At 38.7% G+C, this 19,742-nt stretch overlaps 2 protein-coding genes across 2 annotated transcripts; one reads left to right on the top strand and one right to left on the bottom strand.

Annotated features, from left to right (window-relative positions):
- Positions 1 to 9,536: 9,536 nt before the first annotated feature.
- LOC134260873 (uncharacterized) lies at positions 9,537 to 12,404 on the bottom strand. Its single transcript, XM_062743397.1, has 4 exons — positions 11,833 to 12,404; positions 10,777 to 10,967; positions 10,229 to 10,333; positions 9,537 to 9,794 (listed from the first exon to the last, which is right to left on the bottom strand). The coding sequence occupies exons 1-4, from the start codon at positions 12,118 to 12,120 to the stop codon at positions 9,707 to 9,709; spliced, it is 672 nt and encodes a 223-aa protein (XP_062599381.1). The 5' UTR covers positions 12,121 to 12,404; the 3' UTR covers positions 9,537 to 9,706.
- A 1,091-nt stretch (positions 12,405 to 13,495) lies between these two features.
- On the top strand, positions 13,496 to 17,459 carry LOC134260872 (uncharacterized). Its single transcript, XM_062743396.1, has 4 exons — positions 13,496 to 15,178; positions 15,459 to 15,656; positions 15,851 to 16,012; positions 16,378 to 17,459. The coding sequence occupies exons 1-4, from the start codon at positions 13,703 to 13,705 to the stop codon at positions 16,981 to 16,983; spliced, it is 2,442 nt and encodes an 813-aa protein (XP_062599380.1). The 5' UTR covers positions 13,496 to 13,702; the 3' UTR covers positions 16,984 to 17,459.
- Positions 17,460 to 19,742: the final 2,283 nt, after the last annotated feature.

The following is a 19,742-nucleotide window of genomic DNA, read 5'->3' as shown; positions in this document are numbered from 1 at the left end:
GATTGTTGATGTGGTTGTGTTTGATTACATGCCAATACAAATGGTTAAACATGTTAACGGCAAAGGCTTTAAAAAACTGATGTCCATCGTTGCACTAAACTACAAAATGCCGTCCCGTAATACTATCAAATCTCGGATTGAACAAGTGAACGAAAATCGCAAATCCGCTCTGTTAGGCCGGAGAACTTGATCAAGTTCAAATTGATACTGTACGAAGCTCTGACAACTGATGCCTGGATATCAAACCCAACAAACAGTTACATTACAATTACGGAGAGTATTGTTTTTTTTTTTAACAATAACACTGTGAACCACTTATGAAATTTTATTTCTTGTGTTTATCTGATAAATAAATTGAACTTAAAAAAATTATATTAAATTTCGTCGGGCATGAAGTGCTCATCATTGTTACAACAGAAATACATTTACGGGTAAACCTCCTGTAAGAGCATGTAGTTTTATTTCTACAAGGGTTAACAATGTTTTACAGTCATCAATTTATACTTGTTCAAATTTATTTACACTTTTACCGAGTACCCGGGTACTCGATCGGAAAAACGTCCGAGTAACCGAGTATTAAAAATTGACCGATTTGACATCCCTAATCTGAACCTTGTTAGAAATTTTTTTATAGGTACTTCGTCACTTCCGGTCGTGAGATATGGACGATTTACTGATTTTAAGAGGGTCGGCTTGTCCTAGTAACTCCTCCTAAACGACTTAAGATATTGAGTCAAGATTTTCAGTGAGAGAAAAAAAAGCTTTGCTGAGTTGCATATGAGCTGCAAACTTTCCTAGCGTTAAAGGCACCGGAGCTCCGTAGGACCCAAAAATGTCTCGGAAACATCTCACGAAATTTGACACCTTTTGTTTCATATCTTCTTACCTGTTCATAATTTGTTAAAACATATTGAAGAGAAGTTGTGCAGAATGTTAAGAGCATTTATATAAATCGAAGAAAAAGGGGCTGGTCCCTCAAATTAGGGTCTTAGAAGGGCCAGAAATCCTTTATTGATATCTCTTCAATGAACAATATTTTCTTATAAGTTACTGAAACAAAAATGTTTATCTTTACAATTTGAAATGTTTTAACAAAAATCATAGTCAAAATCATATCTCATCTTATCGAAAAATCGGACGGAAGACCTACTCGTTGCTCGCAACGAGATCGTATCTAGTTGTAATCTATATTGTATATTATAACTGCGGGCACTAATAAACAGCGGATTATTTTAACATAGTGTTTTCTCTGTTCCGCCATCACCGTAATAGTAGTTAATATAGAGAAACGCTATATTGGCGAGGCGTACCAGGGTATTTAAGTTTGACTGCGGGGTAAAACCTTACCTGCACGTGTTAGTGCCCGTCGCCATCTTGGATATTTTTCCGAGATGTAAGGTAGCAGTATTTATTTTATCTTGTATATACGTTTATACTTGCATTTCTTGTTTAGCGGATTTACCGCTTACTTCATGTAAGTTTGTATTTTTGCCGTTTTGAGGATACCGGGCGAGATGGACCATGTGTTCAGTTCCTTTGGTAGGGGTAGGGGGACTTTGAAGCCTAGTGGGGACTGGGACGTTCGTGTTGGGGGAAATGACCAAGCGGGTCTAGGGAGTACCCCGGGAGAACGCAGTCCGCGGAAAGTTCCGCCTCCCGAAAGCGTGAGATTTGCACCGGGTGTGTGTAGCACACCGATGCTCCAGGGAGAGGGTGCCCCGGATAATGTCACCCAGTATGAGGGCGGAGATATGTCGCTTACACAGGGAGCTGATGGGTCTTTGGAAACGCCCGGTTTCCAGCAGTTTTATTCCCTGCTCCAGGAACGACAGACTATTCTGGAGGGGGTCGTTGATCGAATGCAAGGGGAAACAGGTCAGATTCGGGGAAATATTTCCGAAGTTCAGGGTGACCTTGGTGCAGTAAATAGCAGGGTAAATAGCCTTGGTCAAGACGTAGTAAGCCCTGCCGGGAGATGTAGGCTCATTAGAAGCCAACATGACGTCACAGATGGGGACTCTGAAAACCGACATGACGTCTCAGGTGGGGTCTATGGAAACAAACATGGGGACCCGGTTAAGTGAAATAACCCAAATACTTGCGGGAATGATGAAATCTGAGAAACCGCAGTCAGTAACTGAGCCACAGGAGCTCAAAGTCACTGCCAGTCCGTCTGTAATGACTAGTAGCCAGGGGAGTCCCTGGGTTCCTAGCTCATTGCCAGTGCAGTGTCCTGCAGTGCAGCCCGTCGCTAGTTTACCTAGTACAGAATCTGTTCCTAACCAAAACTCTAAGGTCACTTCTGTTTCCGCATCTCAAGGTCAGCCATTTTCTTCAGTAGACTACAGTAGTCTTGGCTCGGGTGTGCCGAGTACTATTACATTTGGCTCGTTCTTATCAGGGAACGGGGGGTATCCTATACATCCTAGCATGGGCCCTTCTGTTCCGGGTCATGTTGCTGGTGGCATGGGTGTGCCAGTGACGGCACCAACTGCATCTGTGTCTTCTAGTGCAGCTAACTTGGGTAGTCAGGGTTCTTGCTACTATGGTGGGTTGGTAGGACAGTCAGCGGCACTAGGGGGAGCACCATCATTTGCACCTGGAATAGGGGGTTGGTCTTGGGTACCTCAAGGTCACACATTAATGACTACGGCAGATACATCCCAATTTCCGAGTTTAATACCTCCTGGTACTCGGGAGTAGCGTGAGCAGGAATATTCCAGCTGAAATAAAGTGGATGAATTACAATGGGGATGTAGAGTGGGGACCATTCTATTCAAAGTTCTCTACAATCGCTGAATACCATCAGTGGGGGACCCCGGTCGTTTGTTTGCCCTACGTTTAACATTGGAGGGGGCAGCACTCAAGTACTTTTATATTTTGCGTCGCAGGGGGGCCCTTTTAAGTTATCAAGAAGTTGTACTGCGAATGGAGGAGAGGTTCGGGAAGAGTTCCTTAAGGGCAGCCTCACAGCTAGAATTTAGCTCGATAGCCCAAAAGCCAGAAGAAACAATGGAGCAATGGGCAGATAGAGTCATGGACACTGCCCAGAAGGCCTTTGGTGGCGGAACTTTGCCAGACATATTCCAGGAGCAGCTTATTGTTAGATTTGCTCTTGGTTGCAGTGATGGTGAGGCTGGTCAGCAGTTGATTAACAATCCCCCGTGTACTCTGGCGGAGGCAATAAAAAGGGTAAAAACTTACCAGTTAAGCCGCCGAGCAGTGGTTCGTCGTCCACGTGCTGTAAGGTCCGTTTCCTCAGAGCGGGACCTTGAAGGTCGGAGAGATTCCCGCTCGCCGCCTGCTCACCGACGTAAGTTCTCGGACTCCGGGAGCCGAGATATGTCAGTAGAGCGGAAGACCGGTTCCACATGCGACTCTAGGGAGAGTAGTAGGGGACGTAGCCCTACACGTAAATCTATAGGGGGGATATCAGCGAGTCAAGGGCGCTCTAAGAGTTCAGGGACAATTGTTTGTTATGAGTGCCGGGAAGGAAGGCGGAATTGTCCGCGTAGGAGCAACCCGGAGTCCCTGTGCCCGTGTCTGAAAAAATGTGCAGAGACTAGGACTAGGGAGCGCTCGACTAGTGGTAATAGGGTGACCTTTGCTGACACTCCAACTATCAAGGCCACTTATGTTATTCCCTCAGTTAGGTCAGGTAGTCAAAGCATAGGCTCAGGTGCGTGGCGCATCCCCATATGCATAGGAGGTCAGCATATTAAAGCGACCATAGATACAGCAGCCGATATCACAATAATCTCAACTGAAGTGTATAAGTCCTTGAGGCCGCAGCCCGAAGTTGTTAGGGACACTAATGTTAGGCTAGCTGGCAAGGGGGCTGGTATGACCGCCCAGTACCTCGGAAATTTCAACTTACGCATTGGGGATTATGATTTTTATCACCCGATCTATGTTGGTCCTTTGCAAGATCAAATGCTTCTGGGGATTGATTTCCTGCACACACATGGTGCAGAAGTTTCATGAAGCAGGTACTCTAAGGGTCAAGGGCATAGACACGCATTTTGCCCTAAGTTCTGAAGAAACAGTGCCAGTACTCGATGCGGTTTCAGTCCGCAGAGTGCGGGTCCCTCCGCACACTGCCCAAGTTATCGAGTGCACCCTTAGTTCCGAGATGCCAGAGTTTATGCTGGAACCAGCTAACATTTTTCCGCCTGGTATAGTAGCCTCGCGGACATATAATGCTGCAGGAAATTGAGCCAAACTGTGCATACTAAACTTGACTGACAGAAGCCACATTATAAAGACTGGTGCCAAGTTAGGGGAAGCCGTCCCTGCGGTGTCAGGTGAGGAGGGGAAGCCGTCCCTGCGGTGTCAGTTGAGGGTACCGATCCCACAGTGCGTCGTGTGTCAGCCGAGGGGGGGAAACAGTAATAAGCATATTGCCCCACTGCTAGAACAATAAGGCAAGACCGCGCCTGTGGAAGTCAGGTCTCAGGCTGCAGAGCTAGTTAAAGAATTTGCCAACGTCTTTGCTGTAGATGACATTGATCTCGGAAACTTCTCCGAGATCGAGCACCGAATCGACACCGGTAACGCGTCTCCTGTCAAACAACGGATGCGACGCACTCCCGCTGTATTTCAGGGGGAGGAAGAGGGTCATCTTGATAAGTTGTTAAAAGCCGGAGTCATCCAGCCGTCTTCCTAGGACTGGGCGTCCGCCCCAGTTCTGGTCAGGAAGAAGGATGGCAGCGTCCGTTGGTGCGTGGATTATAAAGCCCTGAATAAGGTGACAGTCAAGGACACGTACCCTCTGCCACTCATCGAGGAGTGCATGGACACGCTAGCGGGAAACCGCTGGTTTTCCCAAGCTTGACGCTAACGCGGCTTATTGGCAAGTCAAAATAGTTCCGAAAGACCGGAAAAAGACTGCCTTTATAACAAAGTATGGCTTATTCGAATTTACTAGAATGGGGTTCGGTCTGTGTAGTGCCCCCGCGACCTTCGCTAGGGCCATAAATTTGGTGTTACACAGACTTAACTGGAAGATAGCTTTAGCCTTCTTAGACGATATCCTAGTCCTAGGATCTTCGGCGCAAGCTCACCTTGATAACCTGCGACAAGTGTTTGAGCGATTCCGAGCGTATGGTCTCAAATTCAAGCCTCGGAAATGCGAGCTGTTTAAGACTAAGGTTGAGTTCCTTGGTAGAACCGTAAGCGAGCACGGAGTTGAGATGGGGTATCAGTACATTGAGTCAGTGCGCGACTGGCCTGTTCCGCGTGATATTAAGGGCGTAGAGCTTTTTCTCGGCTCCGCCAATTATCACCGCAGTTTTATCCCTCACTTCTCCAGAATTGCGGCACCGCTGTATGCGGTTACCGGGAAAAGCGGTTTCCTGTGGGGTGACGAGCAGCATAATGCTTGCGAGGAACTTATTCAGTTAATGACTCAGTTCTAGCGATACCGAACAGTACAGGTCATTTCATCCTAGATACTGATGCCTCGGATTATGCCGTAGGCGGGGAATTAAGCCAAGTCCAGGGTCGGAAAGAAAGAACAATAGGGTATGGGAGTGCTGTGCTCTCCGCAGAACAGCGCAGGTATTGTACTACTCGCAAAGAGCTATTGGCGGTTAATAAGTTTACAAGAAAATTCCGCCACTACCTGCTGGGTCGCGAGTTCACGGTCAGGACCGATCACCATAGCCTGGTCTGGCTGATGAACTTCAAGCATCCGCAGAACCAGATCGCTCGATAGCTCGAAGAACTGAGCCAGTACAATATGCGGATCGTACACCGCCCGAGGACGAAACCTGTCAATGCTGACGCGCTGTTCCGGGACGTACCCGATTCATGCCAGGGGTACTCGACGAGAATTAGGGTTGAAGATTTGCCGTGCGGCGGATGCCGTTATTGCCGCCGAGCCCACGAGCGCTGGCATGACTTTAACACCGAAATAGACGATGTAATTCCTTTGTCCCAACTCTTTTACGAAACGCCTGTGCCAGCGGAAAGCCCGTCCCTGGGGGGGGGGGGGTAACTTTGATTCGTTAGATCCCACTCTCCGTCAGGCCATTGTTTCTAGTTCTTGGGAAGATACTCCCTTGACTGCAGGTGCGTCCTCGCTACCCAGTTTTCAGATTAATGTCAGTGGGGTGTCGAGTCTAGATCCCAAGATTGAGACAGTTAGTCCTCAAGTCTGTCAGTTAACAGGTGGTACTACGGGAATTTCCCTATCTTCATGCAGTTCCGCAGATATAGCTCAGAAACAGAGAAATGATGAAGCTATAGTATACCTGAGACATTACTTAGAGTCTGGAGCTTTGCCTACCGAAAACGACTTAATCATTTGCAGTCCGGAAGAGAAGTGCTATCTTCTGGAACGAGACTGTTTCTATCTCGATGAGTCAGGTGTTGTTTGGCGAGAACCCGATGACTCGGATGCGCCCCGTCGGCTACTCGTGCCACGGAGTCTCCTATCCGAGGTCATGCACATATGTCATGACATTCCGTCCTCTGGTCACCAGGGAATCCAGAGAACTAAAGAACGACTTAAGCAACAGTTGTGGTGGCGCATGACTAAGGACATTCAGTTATATGTCAAGACTTGCGATGTATGTGCGAAATCTTCACAGATCAGGGCCGTAACTTCGAGAGCGAGCTGTTCTAGATCTGTAAGATTTGCGCCATGTTAGGGATACATAAAGCCAGGACCACACCCTACCGTCCGTCAGGGGATGGCCAGGTAGAGCGCTATAACCGCACCCTAATGGACGCGGTTCGCTGCTACGTAGATGGCCAGCCCAAGTCATGGGATAAGTACCTAGGCCCATTGGCGGGAGCGTTGCGGTCCGCGGTAAACCGCCATACCGGGTATACTCCAAATCGTCTCATGCTGGGTCGTGAAGTAAATATACCAGCAACCTTGATGTTCGCCCCACCGCCTTCCACGTCTTTTCAAAATGGGGAGGAGGGTGAGGTGGACAGATATGTACGTGACCTAGAAGAAAATGTTCAAAGCGCGCATGAAATTGCCCGCGGGAAACTAAAAGTCGCGCAAAAGGCAATGAAAAGGTCGCATGACATTAAGGTCCGCACCAGCAAGTTCAAGGTTGGAGATTTGGTTTACTGGCGCCGCAATGAGGGAAAAAGGTAGAGTCAGTTTGGAGGGGTCCTGGGATTATAATCGAAGTCAAATCGGACACAATATTCGTAGTCAAATCTCGGCGTGAGGTCAAAGTTATGCACCATGACAAGCTTAAGAGGTGCGAGTCCAGGCAACTACCTAAATGGTTAAATAATTATCAGAAGAATTTGCCCGGACAGTCAGTAGCCCGAGATGGGAACAGTTCTCCTGTTCATGACATGGTTGCACCGCTGGGAACCGCGGATTCAGGAACAAGTCCTGAGAGCCCGGGGAGTGGGGGTCACCCGAAAGTAAGCCCCAAGCCAGCGGAGTCAGTAGGTCCGTATATGGGTACTCGTACACGGGTTAGGAAAAGACAAGATCAGCCCGTACAGCCCACGTCGCCCCAAAGACCTAGAGCCACTAGCACTATTGTATTAAAAAGACCCTGAGAATCCAACAAAACCCTGAGGAAGTACTGAGTTGTACTGAGAAAACCCTGAGTGGTACTGAGGCTACTACTGAGATTCTGTGGTAGTCCTGAGATGCACTGAGGTTTTGACTGTGCATTCTGTTGTGCTACTGAGAAGCACTGAGGTTTGGACTGTTGATACTGTTGAAGTACTGAGGGGCACTGAGGTGCTTCTGAGGGAACTGAGCTGATACTGAGTGATACTGAGGTTTTTTCTGAGGCTATGAGGACATACTGAGAGGCACTGAGGTTATTTTTTTCTATAAACAATGTCGAACTTGCATTATGAAGAACATTTATACCTCTATATTTAATCAGTAGATTATTTTACTTGAAAGTTTAGCATTGTCGTAGTTTTGTTGAAATGACGTCCTCCAACTTTTGTAAAATGATGCCTTTTATTACCTGCAGGTTGTCAAAAGATTGCTAGCATGTATATACATTCATTTTTTTCTCTCTTTTCTTTGCAAAACCACTTTTTCTCTAATAATTGTTTTCTATTTGTTTATATATAATTTATTTATATTTAACTAATAAGTTATTTATTTATTTCGTTCATTTACTTACTAGTAATACATTGATAATAAAAAATAATTATTAATATATTAATCCAATTATCTGTCTGTTCATTTTTATTTATTTATTTATTTTTATTTTTATTTATTTTTTTTTTTTTTGTTATTATTTTTTTTTTGACATTTATCTGTTTGGTGGCTTATTATATTATAATTTAATAAATTGTTAAATTGTTTAGAGAGAGAGAGAGAGTGTGTGTGTGTGTGTGTATGCTTCTAAATCCCCACCCTTGAAACACAAGCACGAAACTGTGCATGTAGTGTTACCATATCAAATGTTATCTAATTTCTTTTCCATACTCTTCTTCATTGGATTGATAGATAATGCATTTCTTTTCTCTTTTTTCCGATTTATAAAAAAAACTTTTTTCTGTTTTTTTTTTTCAATGTCAGCCATTCATGGTCTGCATTTGCATTTGATCTATTTTTATGCAACTTGAAAATCAAGTTTCTCACGTGTTTTTAAAAATATGGATTGCATTTATTTTTTTTCCCCCTTTTATTCATTCAAGCACGCATCCCAAATAATGCAGTGATCTAAAGTCAGTGAGGATTGGAGGGCAAAACCAATTTAAAAAAATATTCCTGTCGTTTCATCTCGCAAATACCATAACTTCAAGAAAGCTATTTTATTTTTTCTCATTTTTTTAGACATCAATATAATTATAACAATTTTTGCCCACAAAATGTTTTTTTTTTAATTTATAATACACAAATACCTTACTTCTGGAACCCTTACGACTCAGACCTAGTTTGCCTAGTTTGTTTATAAATAATTTTTTTTTCGTTCAAGGAAACAATCATATGTGTGGACAGATGATTATGAATAATAATTATAAATGACTTCAAAAATAACTAACACTCGGGATGGTTGGGGCCAACTTGGGGGACAGCTATTCACATACATTCAAATTGTACAGTACGTATTTGTAATAGTTTATCTTCTCTCTATATCTCTCTCACTCTTGAAATGAGTAGTGGATTCGATTAAAATACATTAGACTATGGGGAAATATTTCAAAATAAATATATTTATAGATATTCTTTCAGAATAATCTCCGCGTGTTTACACCTTTTTAGGTATTTAGACTTCACCTTTAACAACTCCTTTCGTGTTTTTAGATATCGGAAATACTTTACAGTTATTTCCCTTTCCCACGTTAGTTTGTGCACATGGCATGGCTAGGATATATTGAACTCTGAGCTCAAATTTAACAATTACAACCCATATATTGAAAATGGATCTTAACTGCACACACGCTAAAGGAGATTTGCGGGGAAGAATATACCGGATATACAAATTTAGATGGAAGAACATCCAACGGTGGAAATTGTCTCTTTTCAGTCACTGAGTCAGTCAACACACAACACCTGAATTTGGTAAGATTGATTTATTGTTTTCATTTTTAAAAATAGCTACTATTTTATTACATTAATATTGATAAAATACATATGAAAGAATGCTGCAAAACACACAAACATCATACCGAGAATCAAATGTTTATAGAGTTAATAATAGTTTATGCACTACGGATTCACAGTCAATTGTTCATGGGAACGCACGTGTTGACATAACTACAAGGACTTCTTCTTGGTCAGCTTGGCCAGGGGAATGTCACTGTCCGAGTCGCTGTCAGGCTCAAAACCTCTGTTGTCTACTCCACTGAAATTAAGGGAAAAACAAAATTAAAATAGGGCATCATTTTCACAAATTCAATCAGTAGCTAGGTGTTTTCTTTTTAAAATAAATTTAGTTTTATTTTGATATTTCCTGTGTAAATTTTAAAATTTGTATTCAAGTTTGAGTGTCTGTTTTTTGATGTTTTTTTTTTTTAAGAGGATCCAGTAGTTTTAAGCATGTTAAGTACATGTACATATTTATTTTTTAAGTGCACATATAATGACAATTCAGATTTTCTTACAAGCAAGCAAAAGCCATTTATATTTTTGATTTCATAAAATTAATCCTTTTATGTTCATAATTTAAAAACACTTATAATCTAATGATTGAAAGTTCATATCTCAAGACAAATGTTGTTCATGTCAGTTGCAGCTAAGTAAACTGGTAAAGAAAATAGTGGAAGAATTTTTACATACATTTCCTCTGTATCTTGGAGAAGCAGCACATTTTCCTTGTTGGAATGTTGTCGCTTCCGTTTCATGAGTTTCCAAGCAGATTCATGATTCTTTTGGGCTTCTTCTCTATAAATAATATAACAGTTTTAGGAAAAAACAGAAACACCAAAAAAATGAATGCTTTTAACATATATTTACATGTAAGGGCTACAGAGAGAAAGAGTATATATAAAGTAATTAATATAATTAAGGACCATCTCTACACTGCACGCTAATTTCAGGGTACTTGCGTGTAGTTAGACTGACCCCACCCTTTGACGAAAAAAAGAATAAATTGTAATCCGCATTTTTTTTAAATAAGTCTATCTATTCTAAATATTATGTATATATGAACACACTGAGTAATTAATATAATTAATTAATATTACATTGACATTTGTTCAATTCTGAAAACAAACTTATAAATGTAGTATTTAATCAGTGGTATATTGCGTAGTTCTATTTAGAGAATGACCGGTAAAATGTTACTTGTTTAAAAGCCTTTATTTTAATTTAAAGATAAAAGCTACCTCTTTTTCGCATAATATCTCTGCCACTGCATCGCCTTTTGAATTCTTCTCTTTAATTTCTGGCAATCAACGGTGTAGTTGGGGAATTTCTGGGATATGATGACCTTGACTTCATCCAGGACAGAAGAGAAGGAGGTGGTGTATTTTCCACTGGTTGGCAGAAGTCTCTCCAAAGTTGCATTGATGAGTCTCTACAAATATCATGAATATTACAAACATTGACCCATTTAATTAAAAGTGCTAAACAGGTCATATTTTTAAAAATATATATATTTCTTTATTTCTTATAATGAGAATGATAATTTATGGCAGGGACAAAGCAACTAAACTCAGGAAACCTAGATAAAAACTGTCTGCATATAGAAAAAGAATGCCAGTTATTCATTTTTGAAAGTTAACTTTTAAATTTGAGAACTTAATTTTAAGAGGCAGTGGATAGACAGACAGTGTTGAAAAATACGTTGACTTTATATAATTACATTTCTAACAATATTTCTATTTATTTATTTTCTCTGTGATAACTCTTTGAAAGTTATTTGAGTTCTTGATTATTCTACTGGAATACATATATTTCACCAAACAAAGCTAATGAGCCCTAGCTAATATGCAGGTAAATCTTAATTGTGCAGCTGCATGTCTTTGTGCCTGATGTCACTCGACTGAGCGAGGACTTTAATTGACATGCAGGCCTCATATAATTTAGATCTTTTCATAGTCTACATTTTTAAAATCTAAATTTACAATTCTATTTCTCCATGAAATGGAAATATAAGGAACCACTGTCTAGTTAGTAGAGTATGCCAGAGACAATAATGAAAATTGGAAACATGGGATAATTTATAAGCATAATCATGATTATATGTTTGATTTCCATTAACAGAACTCTTCAGAATTAAAGGAGCGCTTAATTATCATCTAAGTGCACATGCCTCGAAAATGTAATCTTATTCTTCTCAGTATACAGTGATTCCTTAAGACCTAAACTATACTTGAACATGTTTACACCATTTCTGTCATTTTGTTTATCACTATGAAGTATAACTGGTTTATAATTACCTGTACCACACCATGCTCAAATGTCCCCTTCTTCCACATGTTGTCTGCATCTAATGTCTCCTGTGGAAACTCAAAGTTGTTGGTTTGGGTAGATGCATTGGATTTAGGTTGGTTACAGGAACACACGGTTCCCATACTTAAACGAGCACAACACACACACTGAAATGTACATTTTTGCACAGGTTGGTTGCCTTGATGCACAGAGACACCTTGTATACTAGGTCCAAGATACTGATAAGTATAGTCAGAGTCACTAAAAGTAAGGGTGTTGAAACTTGAAGAACTCATCTTGGCGTCACACGTGAAGGCTCCTTTTTACAATTTGGTTTGGATTAAAAGTGAAATATAGGACTTCACAATTAACTACTTGCAGTACTTCACTGTGTTTTCATAGAACAAATTATCATCTCAATGTCAGAGGTTGTTGTGATAACCAGGTACCCCTTTTGTTTTTTTAGCAATCAACAGATCATTCTGATAATCTTTGATACAGGATAATTAAAATACTAAAATGCTTATCATCATGATCATTGTAATCATAATTAATATGTTGTCTAGTAATTTTAAACAAGCTTGCTTTCATTTCTTTTCCAACACATTTTTAAGTACAAATCAAAGAAACCAACATTTAAATTAAGAGATTTTTTTCATTAATTAAAAATTGAATCTTATTTAATGAATTGACCCTGGTATTTTGTTGTTCAGTATTACATATAATTATTAAAAACCACGTATAAACTAAGCATATATATTTTAAATAATTTTAATTTTGAATACCAGTAATTATTGGTAGTGTAGAATTTTTCAACATACATCTGTACATGTATAATCTAAGAAAACATTCAAGATACCTTCACATTTTAATGCTGTTTTTAATATATATATGATACAAATGATTAAATTATCAAATAATAAAGAAAAATCACATAATAAAGAAAAAAAAATTGGAGCAGCATTTATTGAATTAATTCCTGTTTCAAAAATGTCAAATGAGAAAAAATATTCAGGAGACTTTCTTCTTTTCTTTTTTTTTTTTAAATTAATTCACATGATGAAGCTCCCATGTTTTAGCTGTCATTTTACTATGTTTTTTAATCATCAATGTAAAATAACAAATCTAGACACTGACTGTGAGTTTCACAACAGAGGGTGGCTGAAACAGTCCCTTTGATCAGCTGCCCTTTGATGTGTATACACAGAGCTACTGTGTTAGTTGGAAGTTTCACACAGAGCAACTGTGTTAGTTGGAAGTTTCACATCACAAGCTTTTTGTGTAAGTCCAATTCACAGAGTGATTAACAGTCATCTCTCATAACTACTGAATCAGTGATAGAGAGAAGATGGGTTAACTTTTGTTTTGAGCAGACATGATCTGTTTCTATATCTGTATTTTATACTTCATTTGTTTTATCCCCAGTGAAGTAATGCAGAAATCAGATGGTAATTTTGGATTTTTTTTTCTCAAAATTTAATTATATGTAAATAAAACATGCAGATCAATCCTCAAACATTGAAATTAATTAAAACTTGCAATTTCTTTTTCAATTTTATTTCTTTCAATTAGTGAAATGTGTTAATTTTAATGTTTGTTTTTTGATTTTTTTGTAAGTTGTGCATATCAATTGAACAGCAGAAATAATTGATTTTTTTTTTTACAGAACAGCAGAAATTTTGCCTGTGTCAGAAGTGTGAGGGAAAATGGATTCCCAGATCAACTTTCTACCACCATGAAAGACAGTATGTGAAAAGTATTAGTGCCCCGATAGTACCAAAATTCCCATATGATGAGGCTATTTTCACAGATTGCAGATTCCAGCAGCCATTATTTGAAGGATCAACAACTAGCGTTTTAGATGCAGTGACAAAACACATGTACATATTTAGTATGAACCATGGCATGTCAAAATCAGCAGTGTCGGATTCCTTGGCCTGTGAAAAGTCATCACTTCCACAACCTAATTGCCTGCCACAGTCATTCCGAGAAGCCAAAGATTTCATATCGCCACTCCTGATGCCTCTTGAGAAGTATGATGCCTGCGTCAATGACTGCATACTTTACAGAGACTTAAAAGACAAAGAATATTCCAGTTTGCAGAATTGCCCTATCTGTGGTGAACCAAGGAAAAAGAGAGGAGTTGTGCAGAAGAAATACACTTACATGCCTTTAGGACCAAGACTGAGTCGCTGGTTTGGGACTTCTAACTTGTGTAAATTGCTTTATTCAAATAGAGGAGTCTCTGCAAATGGAAATCTAAGAGACTTTACCGATGGCAAAGTGTACAAGTCCTGGTTCGAAACTGGAGGGGTCTTCCAAGGACAGCAGGAATGGCATACAGTTCCATTGTCCCTATTCACAGATGGAGTCAATCCTAATAAACACATGACCAGTCAGAAATCCATGTGGCCTCTCATTCTGACGTGGATCAACCTACCATTTGAAATTCGCCAACTTTTAGGACCTATGCTGTTGGTAGGAGTAATTCCCAGTGGAATTAACGGCAGTGAGCCAAAGTCCCTGGAGCCATATCTAGAACTTCTAATTGATGAACTTCTATCACTTTCGGAATTCACACTGTACAATGCGTATGAAATGGCACCGATGAATGTGAAAGTGGCATTACTTCAGTACCTGTGTGATATTCCAGCATATTCCAAAGTGTTTCATCTGTCTGGACATGGTGCACTGAGATCTTGTCCGTACTGCCGAGATGTAGGAGAGTATTGTAAACATCTGCACAAGACTATCCATCTCTCAAATCGTAGGTTTCTAGATTCGAATCATCCCCTGAGGTCTGAGGATGGCTTTGGTAAACGTGGTTGTGAAAGGGAGCAGAAACCAACATCTTATACATGTGAAGAGGAAGCTGAGCTGCGCAAAGAATTTGAGCTGAAAAGAAATAAATCCCAGAAAGCTAAACACCAGAAAGAAACCGGTCTAAAAGGAGAATACTCCCTTCAGAAACTTCCGTACCACAATAGGATGCAGCAGATGCAACCAGACGGGATGCACACCTTTGCAGACTTTGTGAATCATGTTTTAGAAATGTTGACTGGAAAACTGAGTTCAGAGAAAGTCTTACATTGTGAACATTCATATGCACGATTTACAGACATCGTAGCGGACGACGAGCAGCTGGAAAGTAGGCCAAAGAAAAAGAAGACTGACAAGACTCAAACTTCACGCCAAGACAGTTCACGAACAATTCCATGGGAACTTACAAAGAAGCAGATTAAGGAAGCTGACAAGAGGGCCTGTGAAATAGTATACAGCCAAGCTAATGGGATTACACCTGGGCCACATTTCTCCAAGCCCTGGACATTGAGAACTATGAGTTCCAAGTTACAGGTAATAATTTACAGCTTGTAATTGTGAAGTTACTTATTATCTAAGCCGATGTTTTTTAAATATTATGAAATATATGCATGGTCGTTAAAGTATCAAGGACGTCATTTTCAGTTTTTATCCTTTTTTTATGTAAATAATGTAATGAACATTCAATATTAGTTTATATATATTAATCATTGTTTTATGGAATTTTTTTTTTTATAGAAATGCAAAATGCAGATTAATATTCTGTATGTTCATTTACAGATCCTTTGATTAAAACAATGGTGTCTTTTTTCAGTTTGTGACTACTGGTGGGCTTCAGTGGTGTATCAGAGGATTTTTACCTCCAAAGCAAGAAGAAACTCTTTTCTTTGTATTTGATACCTTGAAGAGAGTTATCTCCCCATCCATTCATCAAGCAGCCATTGAACAGTTGCAGATTGATGTTCATCATGCTCTGTGTCTAGTGGAGAGGGATTTCCCACTGTCACTCCAGGTAACATTTGCAAATTGAATTTTAAACTTGGATATTTTTTTTTTGTTCACTGTAATCCATCAAATAATTTTTTTTGGTGGAAATCTTATAGACAGTCTTAAATAGTGCAGGTACTTAAAAAAAAATTATGGAGAGTCAACTTATATGGAAATTATTTATGTATCAGCTTGATGAAAATTTTCTTATTATTTCAGAATTTGACTACACATCTTATACATCACATCGTGGATGGTCTAGAAGAATTTGGCCCAGTTTATGGTCGTTGGCTGTTTCCCTACGAAAGGGCTAATGGATGGATTAGCCGTCAATGCTTGAGAAAAGGTGTCGAGGAATCAACTGTGATGGAAACATATGTAGTAAGTTTAATTAAGTATTATTACTATTTTTCCAAAGAAAATTACTATTAAATGTAATCATGGTAATAGTGTTTCTTTGTTGATCAATTCACAGGATGTTTCTCATTTTTTTTAGCTCTTTTTCAGAAATATTTTTAAATTTTTAGTAATGAAATACAGATTCCTTAATGTCATGATAGAATAATAAAGAGTCAAATGGACTGTGTATTATTATGAAAATATTGTGAGAAAATGTTTAATTTCTTACTTCTCGTAGCTACTGTATCTCACCTGTAATGTTTTTGTTTTAATCTTTTGAAAACTCATAATTTGCATTGTATTATGAAAGGTTTCTTTTTCTTCACAATTTTCATTCTTTATTTCAGATTTATGACTGGTGTGTTCACATGGTGTTGTCTCAACGCTTCAAGCCTTCCGAGATATTCAACTGTGACAACAAACTCACTCACCTTTCAGAGAAAATTGCATCTGAGTACAGCGAGTCCCCAACATTGGAGCCGCAACCGTTGTCGCCGCCGCCACCAATCAGCAACAAAACTCGGCAATTGACTCCACAGATGAGCCAACACATGATGACATTCTACAAGTGCGCCCTGAACATCAACATCTTGAACTTTGATGAATTTGTGGTAGAAAATGACAAAAGCTGTGACTTTGTGGACATTAATGGACGGTGTCATAAATTCATTGCTAAGGGTTGTAAAAGAAGAAAGACTTCTATTGTGAAAGTTCCTTGCTCAAATGGGACCCAGTTCGGAGAAATCCATTCCTTTCTTCTGCATCGTGTGAACAGAGCTACTCATCATTGGGTTGTGTTGGACATATTTCCCCTTGCTGACAACGATAAAGGACATTTTCATTTCGATTCAATCACCGTGTGTCAGAGACTTGTCCACCTTAGTGCTGTAAGCAGACCTTTAGCACATGTAAAGACAGCAGAGGGTGTCCTGTGGGTGTTGGAAGAAGGCTGACTTTGTGTGTTATATGACTGTCAAGATCTGAGTTGATACATCATATATGTATGTGTTATTAACAACTTAAGCTTCAAGTGTCTAATGATATACTATTGAAATATCTGTCATGTTGTAGCAAGTATGTGTTTGGACCTCACAGTCATCTATTTCCCTTTATTTGTGTATATGAACATATAAACGTCCTGCAAGGCTATTTTTGTACACTACAATTTATACACTAATGTACCTATTCTATGAGCATACAGCAATATGTCATCAAAGAGTCCTTCCATAAAGTCTATTAAGGTGTTACTTTGTATTATTTATTTCTACTTGGTTTGTATTCTGTGAAAAAAAATTCTTTCCGTCATTCAATATATCAGTATTTTACCTTAAATTAACATGATGTGAAGGATGTTCATTGATTAGCTACCCGGTAAATATTTATGAAGCATGTAACATAATTTATATAAATGAACATGACTTTACTATGATATCTGCGTTGTTTTATGTTCATCAATTCAAATGGTTGTGTAACTTTGATAATATTGATTACACAAAAAGAATAAAGAGGTGAAAAAAATGTTTTGTTAAAAAAAAAAAAGATTTACCTTGCAGTAAATAAGGTATTTGGAAAATTATTTAGGCAAGCTCCCAAATAAAATATGAAACAATGACATCATAGCAAAGAGTAAATTTAGGGTTACAGGTTCTCCTTGTACCAGTTTTTGTATAGGAGATGGAAAGCTATTGCAATATGCCTATGAATTATGAGAAAAAGGTATATACGTATGAAAGATGGGGATTTAATCCCTGCTTCTTGATATGACTACATGTTTGATAAGCTTATTAAAGGTTTCGCATATAAATAATACTATATTAGTATTTAGTTGTGTACGAGCTTGAATCAACCAGAGCTTGGGTCTCTTAAGGAGGGATGGAGGAGTCAATATATTAAATATCCATCTAGAATAAATTTAAAAATAAATTAAAGGAGACTTGAAAAGTTTTAGTTGAAAAAAGGGGGGCGGTATGTGAAAACTTCCTATTAGAAAGGTACCGTGCATGTCAGTGTAATAAAGCAGAGCGGTCAATCAACAGCTACATGTAGCAGAAAAGATATTTGGGAATGTGTCAACCTTTCCTTGTTTTGAAGATAATCTGCAGTTACTATTTTCTAAGCTGGGTTTGCATTTCAATTGACAATTGAATTGAATTGAAAATGCATGTACGTATGATATAGAATACACTGAACAACAAGGAAAGAATACAAATGAATATGTAATGCTACCATTATCTGAGCTCGGCTATTATTATCAGGTCAGCTTTAAAATGATGAAAAAAAAATTGGGTCAATGGGTGAAAAATTAATTTTTATAAAAAACAGAAACGTTGATCCATGTATAAAAAATAAACAATGAAAATTCAGGGATCCGGGTATTATATATACTGTACTGTGTTTAAAGACCTTAACATATTTATTTATAATATTTTTCAATATTGATATCCCGAATAAAAAAGTAATAGAGGAATACTGTATTTCGTAATTTTCAAATCTTTTTTAATTTGTGCCGTTTATAATAAATGGGCATCTAAGTGAATTATTTCAATCTACTAGTATTTTTCTAAAGTAATTATTGTAACTTCGGGTACGCCAATTGTTTTTAATTTTTGGCTTTTTTATTATCCCTGAACAGGAAATTCTTGAAATTCAGCCATTTGCATGTTGAGTAAGGAATCGAAATATCTAATCTGCAACAAGGACGTCTTTCCTAGCTTTATGGGGCCCATTTACTAAAGGAGTAACGGGTTCAAACTACCACTAGCTTTTCTTTAGAAATATTTATCTGCTAATGTAAAAGAAACAGGGACGTAGCAACAGGGGGGTGGGCAGGGGGTCTGCCCGCCCCACTTTTCCCCCCAACATTATCTTTACTATTGAAAATGTCTATTGAAAGGTTGGTTGGCCCCCCTACTTCTTACCATATTATTATGATATCAAGGATATGAAGTATTGTATAGAAAAAAAAATAGCAAAAATAGTAAAAAAAAAAAAAAAAATAGAATTTTCGAGTTAACTTTTTCAGGTAACTAAAAAAAAATTCTCTTTTTCCCCCCCCCCCCCCCCCCCCCCCCCCCACTTCCAAAAACGATGCTACGTGCCTGAAAAAAAATTAATTATTTTTTTCTTTATTTTAATAATTTTGGTTTGTGTACCGGAATGTATATAGGGCGACTATTCACACGGTGCAGAAAAAGTAATTGGACGCGTGGCCAGATATTTGTTTTGAAAACAATCAAGTAGCACAAGTACAGGTTGCGGTACGCATGCATGTAATTGGTCCGTCAATCAAATCAAAAGCTTTTATTTTAAAAATGATTGGCAGGCGGTACATTAATGAATGGTCTTAACTTGGGTATAGATTTTTGTGGCGTTGACATAAGTTCGCCGAACACTAAAAACTGTGCCAACGTGAAAGCATTACAGTCACATAAATTATCGAATTCATGAAATATATTTAATTAAAAAAAAAATTAAATTGGGATTTAAGTTTATAAAAAAATGTAAAAATATTCTTTAACAGGAGGGGGTTTAGCAGGTTGTATAATCGGTAGATGGAAATTTTGTTATTTATATGCACCAAGACATTCTAGTTAGTATGTTTTGAAAATGTAAACATTAACGTAGATTTCCTTATTCAGTATATATATATCTGTGTAAAAAATAATACCCCCCCCCAAAAAAAGATAATCTTTTTAATTTAAGGAAATTTCGT

This window comes from Saccostrea cucullata, unplaced genomic scaffold (genome assembly GCF_032062105.1).
Source record: "Saccostrea cucullata isolate Sc308-1 unplaced genomic scaffold, CSIRO_AGI_Scuc_v1 ctg8631, whole genome shotgun sequence".
Taxonomy (NCBI): Eukaryota; Metazoa; Mollusca; class Bivalvia; order Ostreida; family Ostreidae; genus Saccostrea; species Saccostrea cuccullata.
This window is presented reverse-complemented; position numbering and strand designations above follow the sequence as displayed.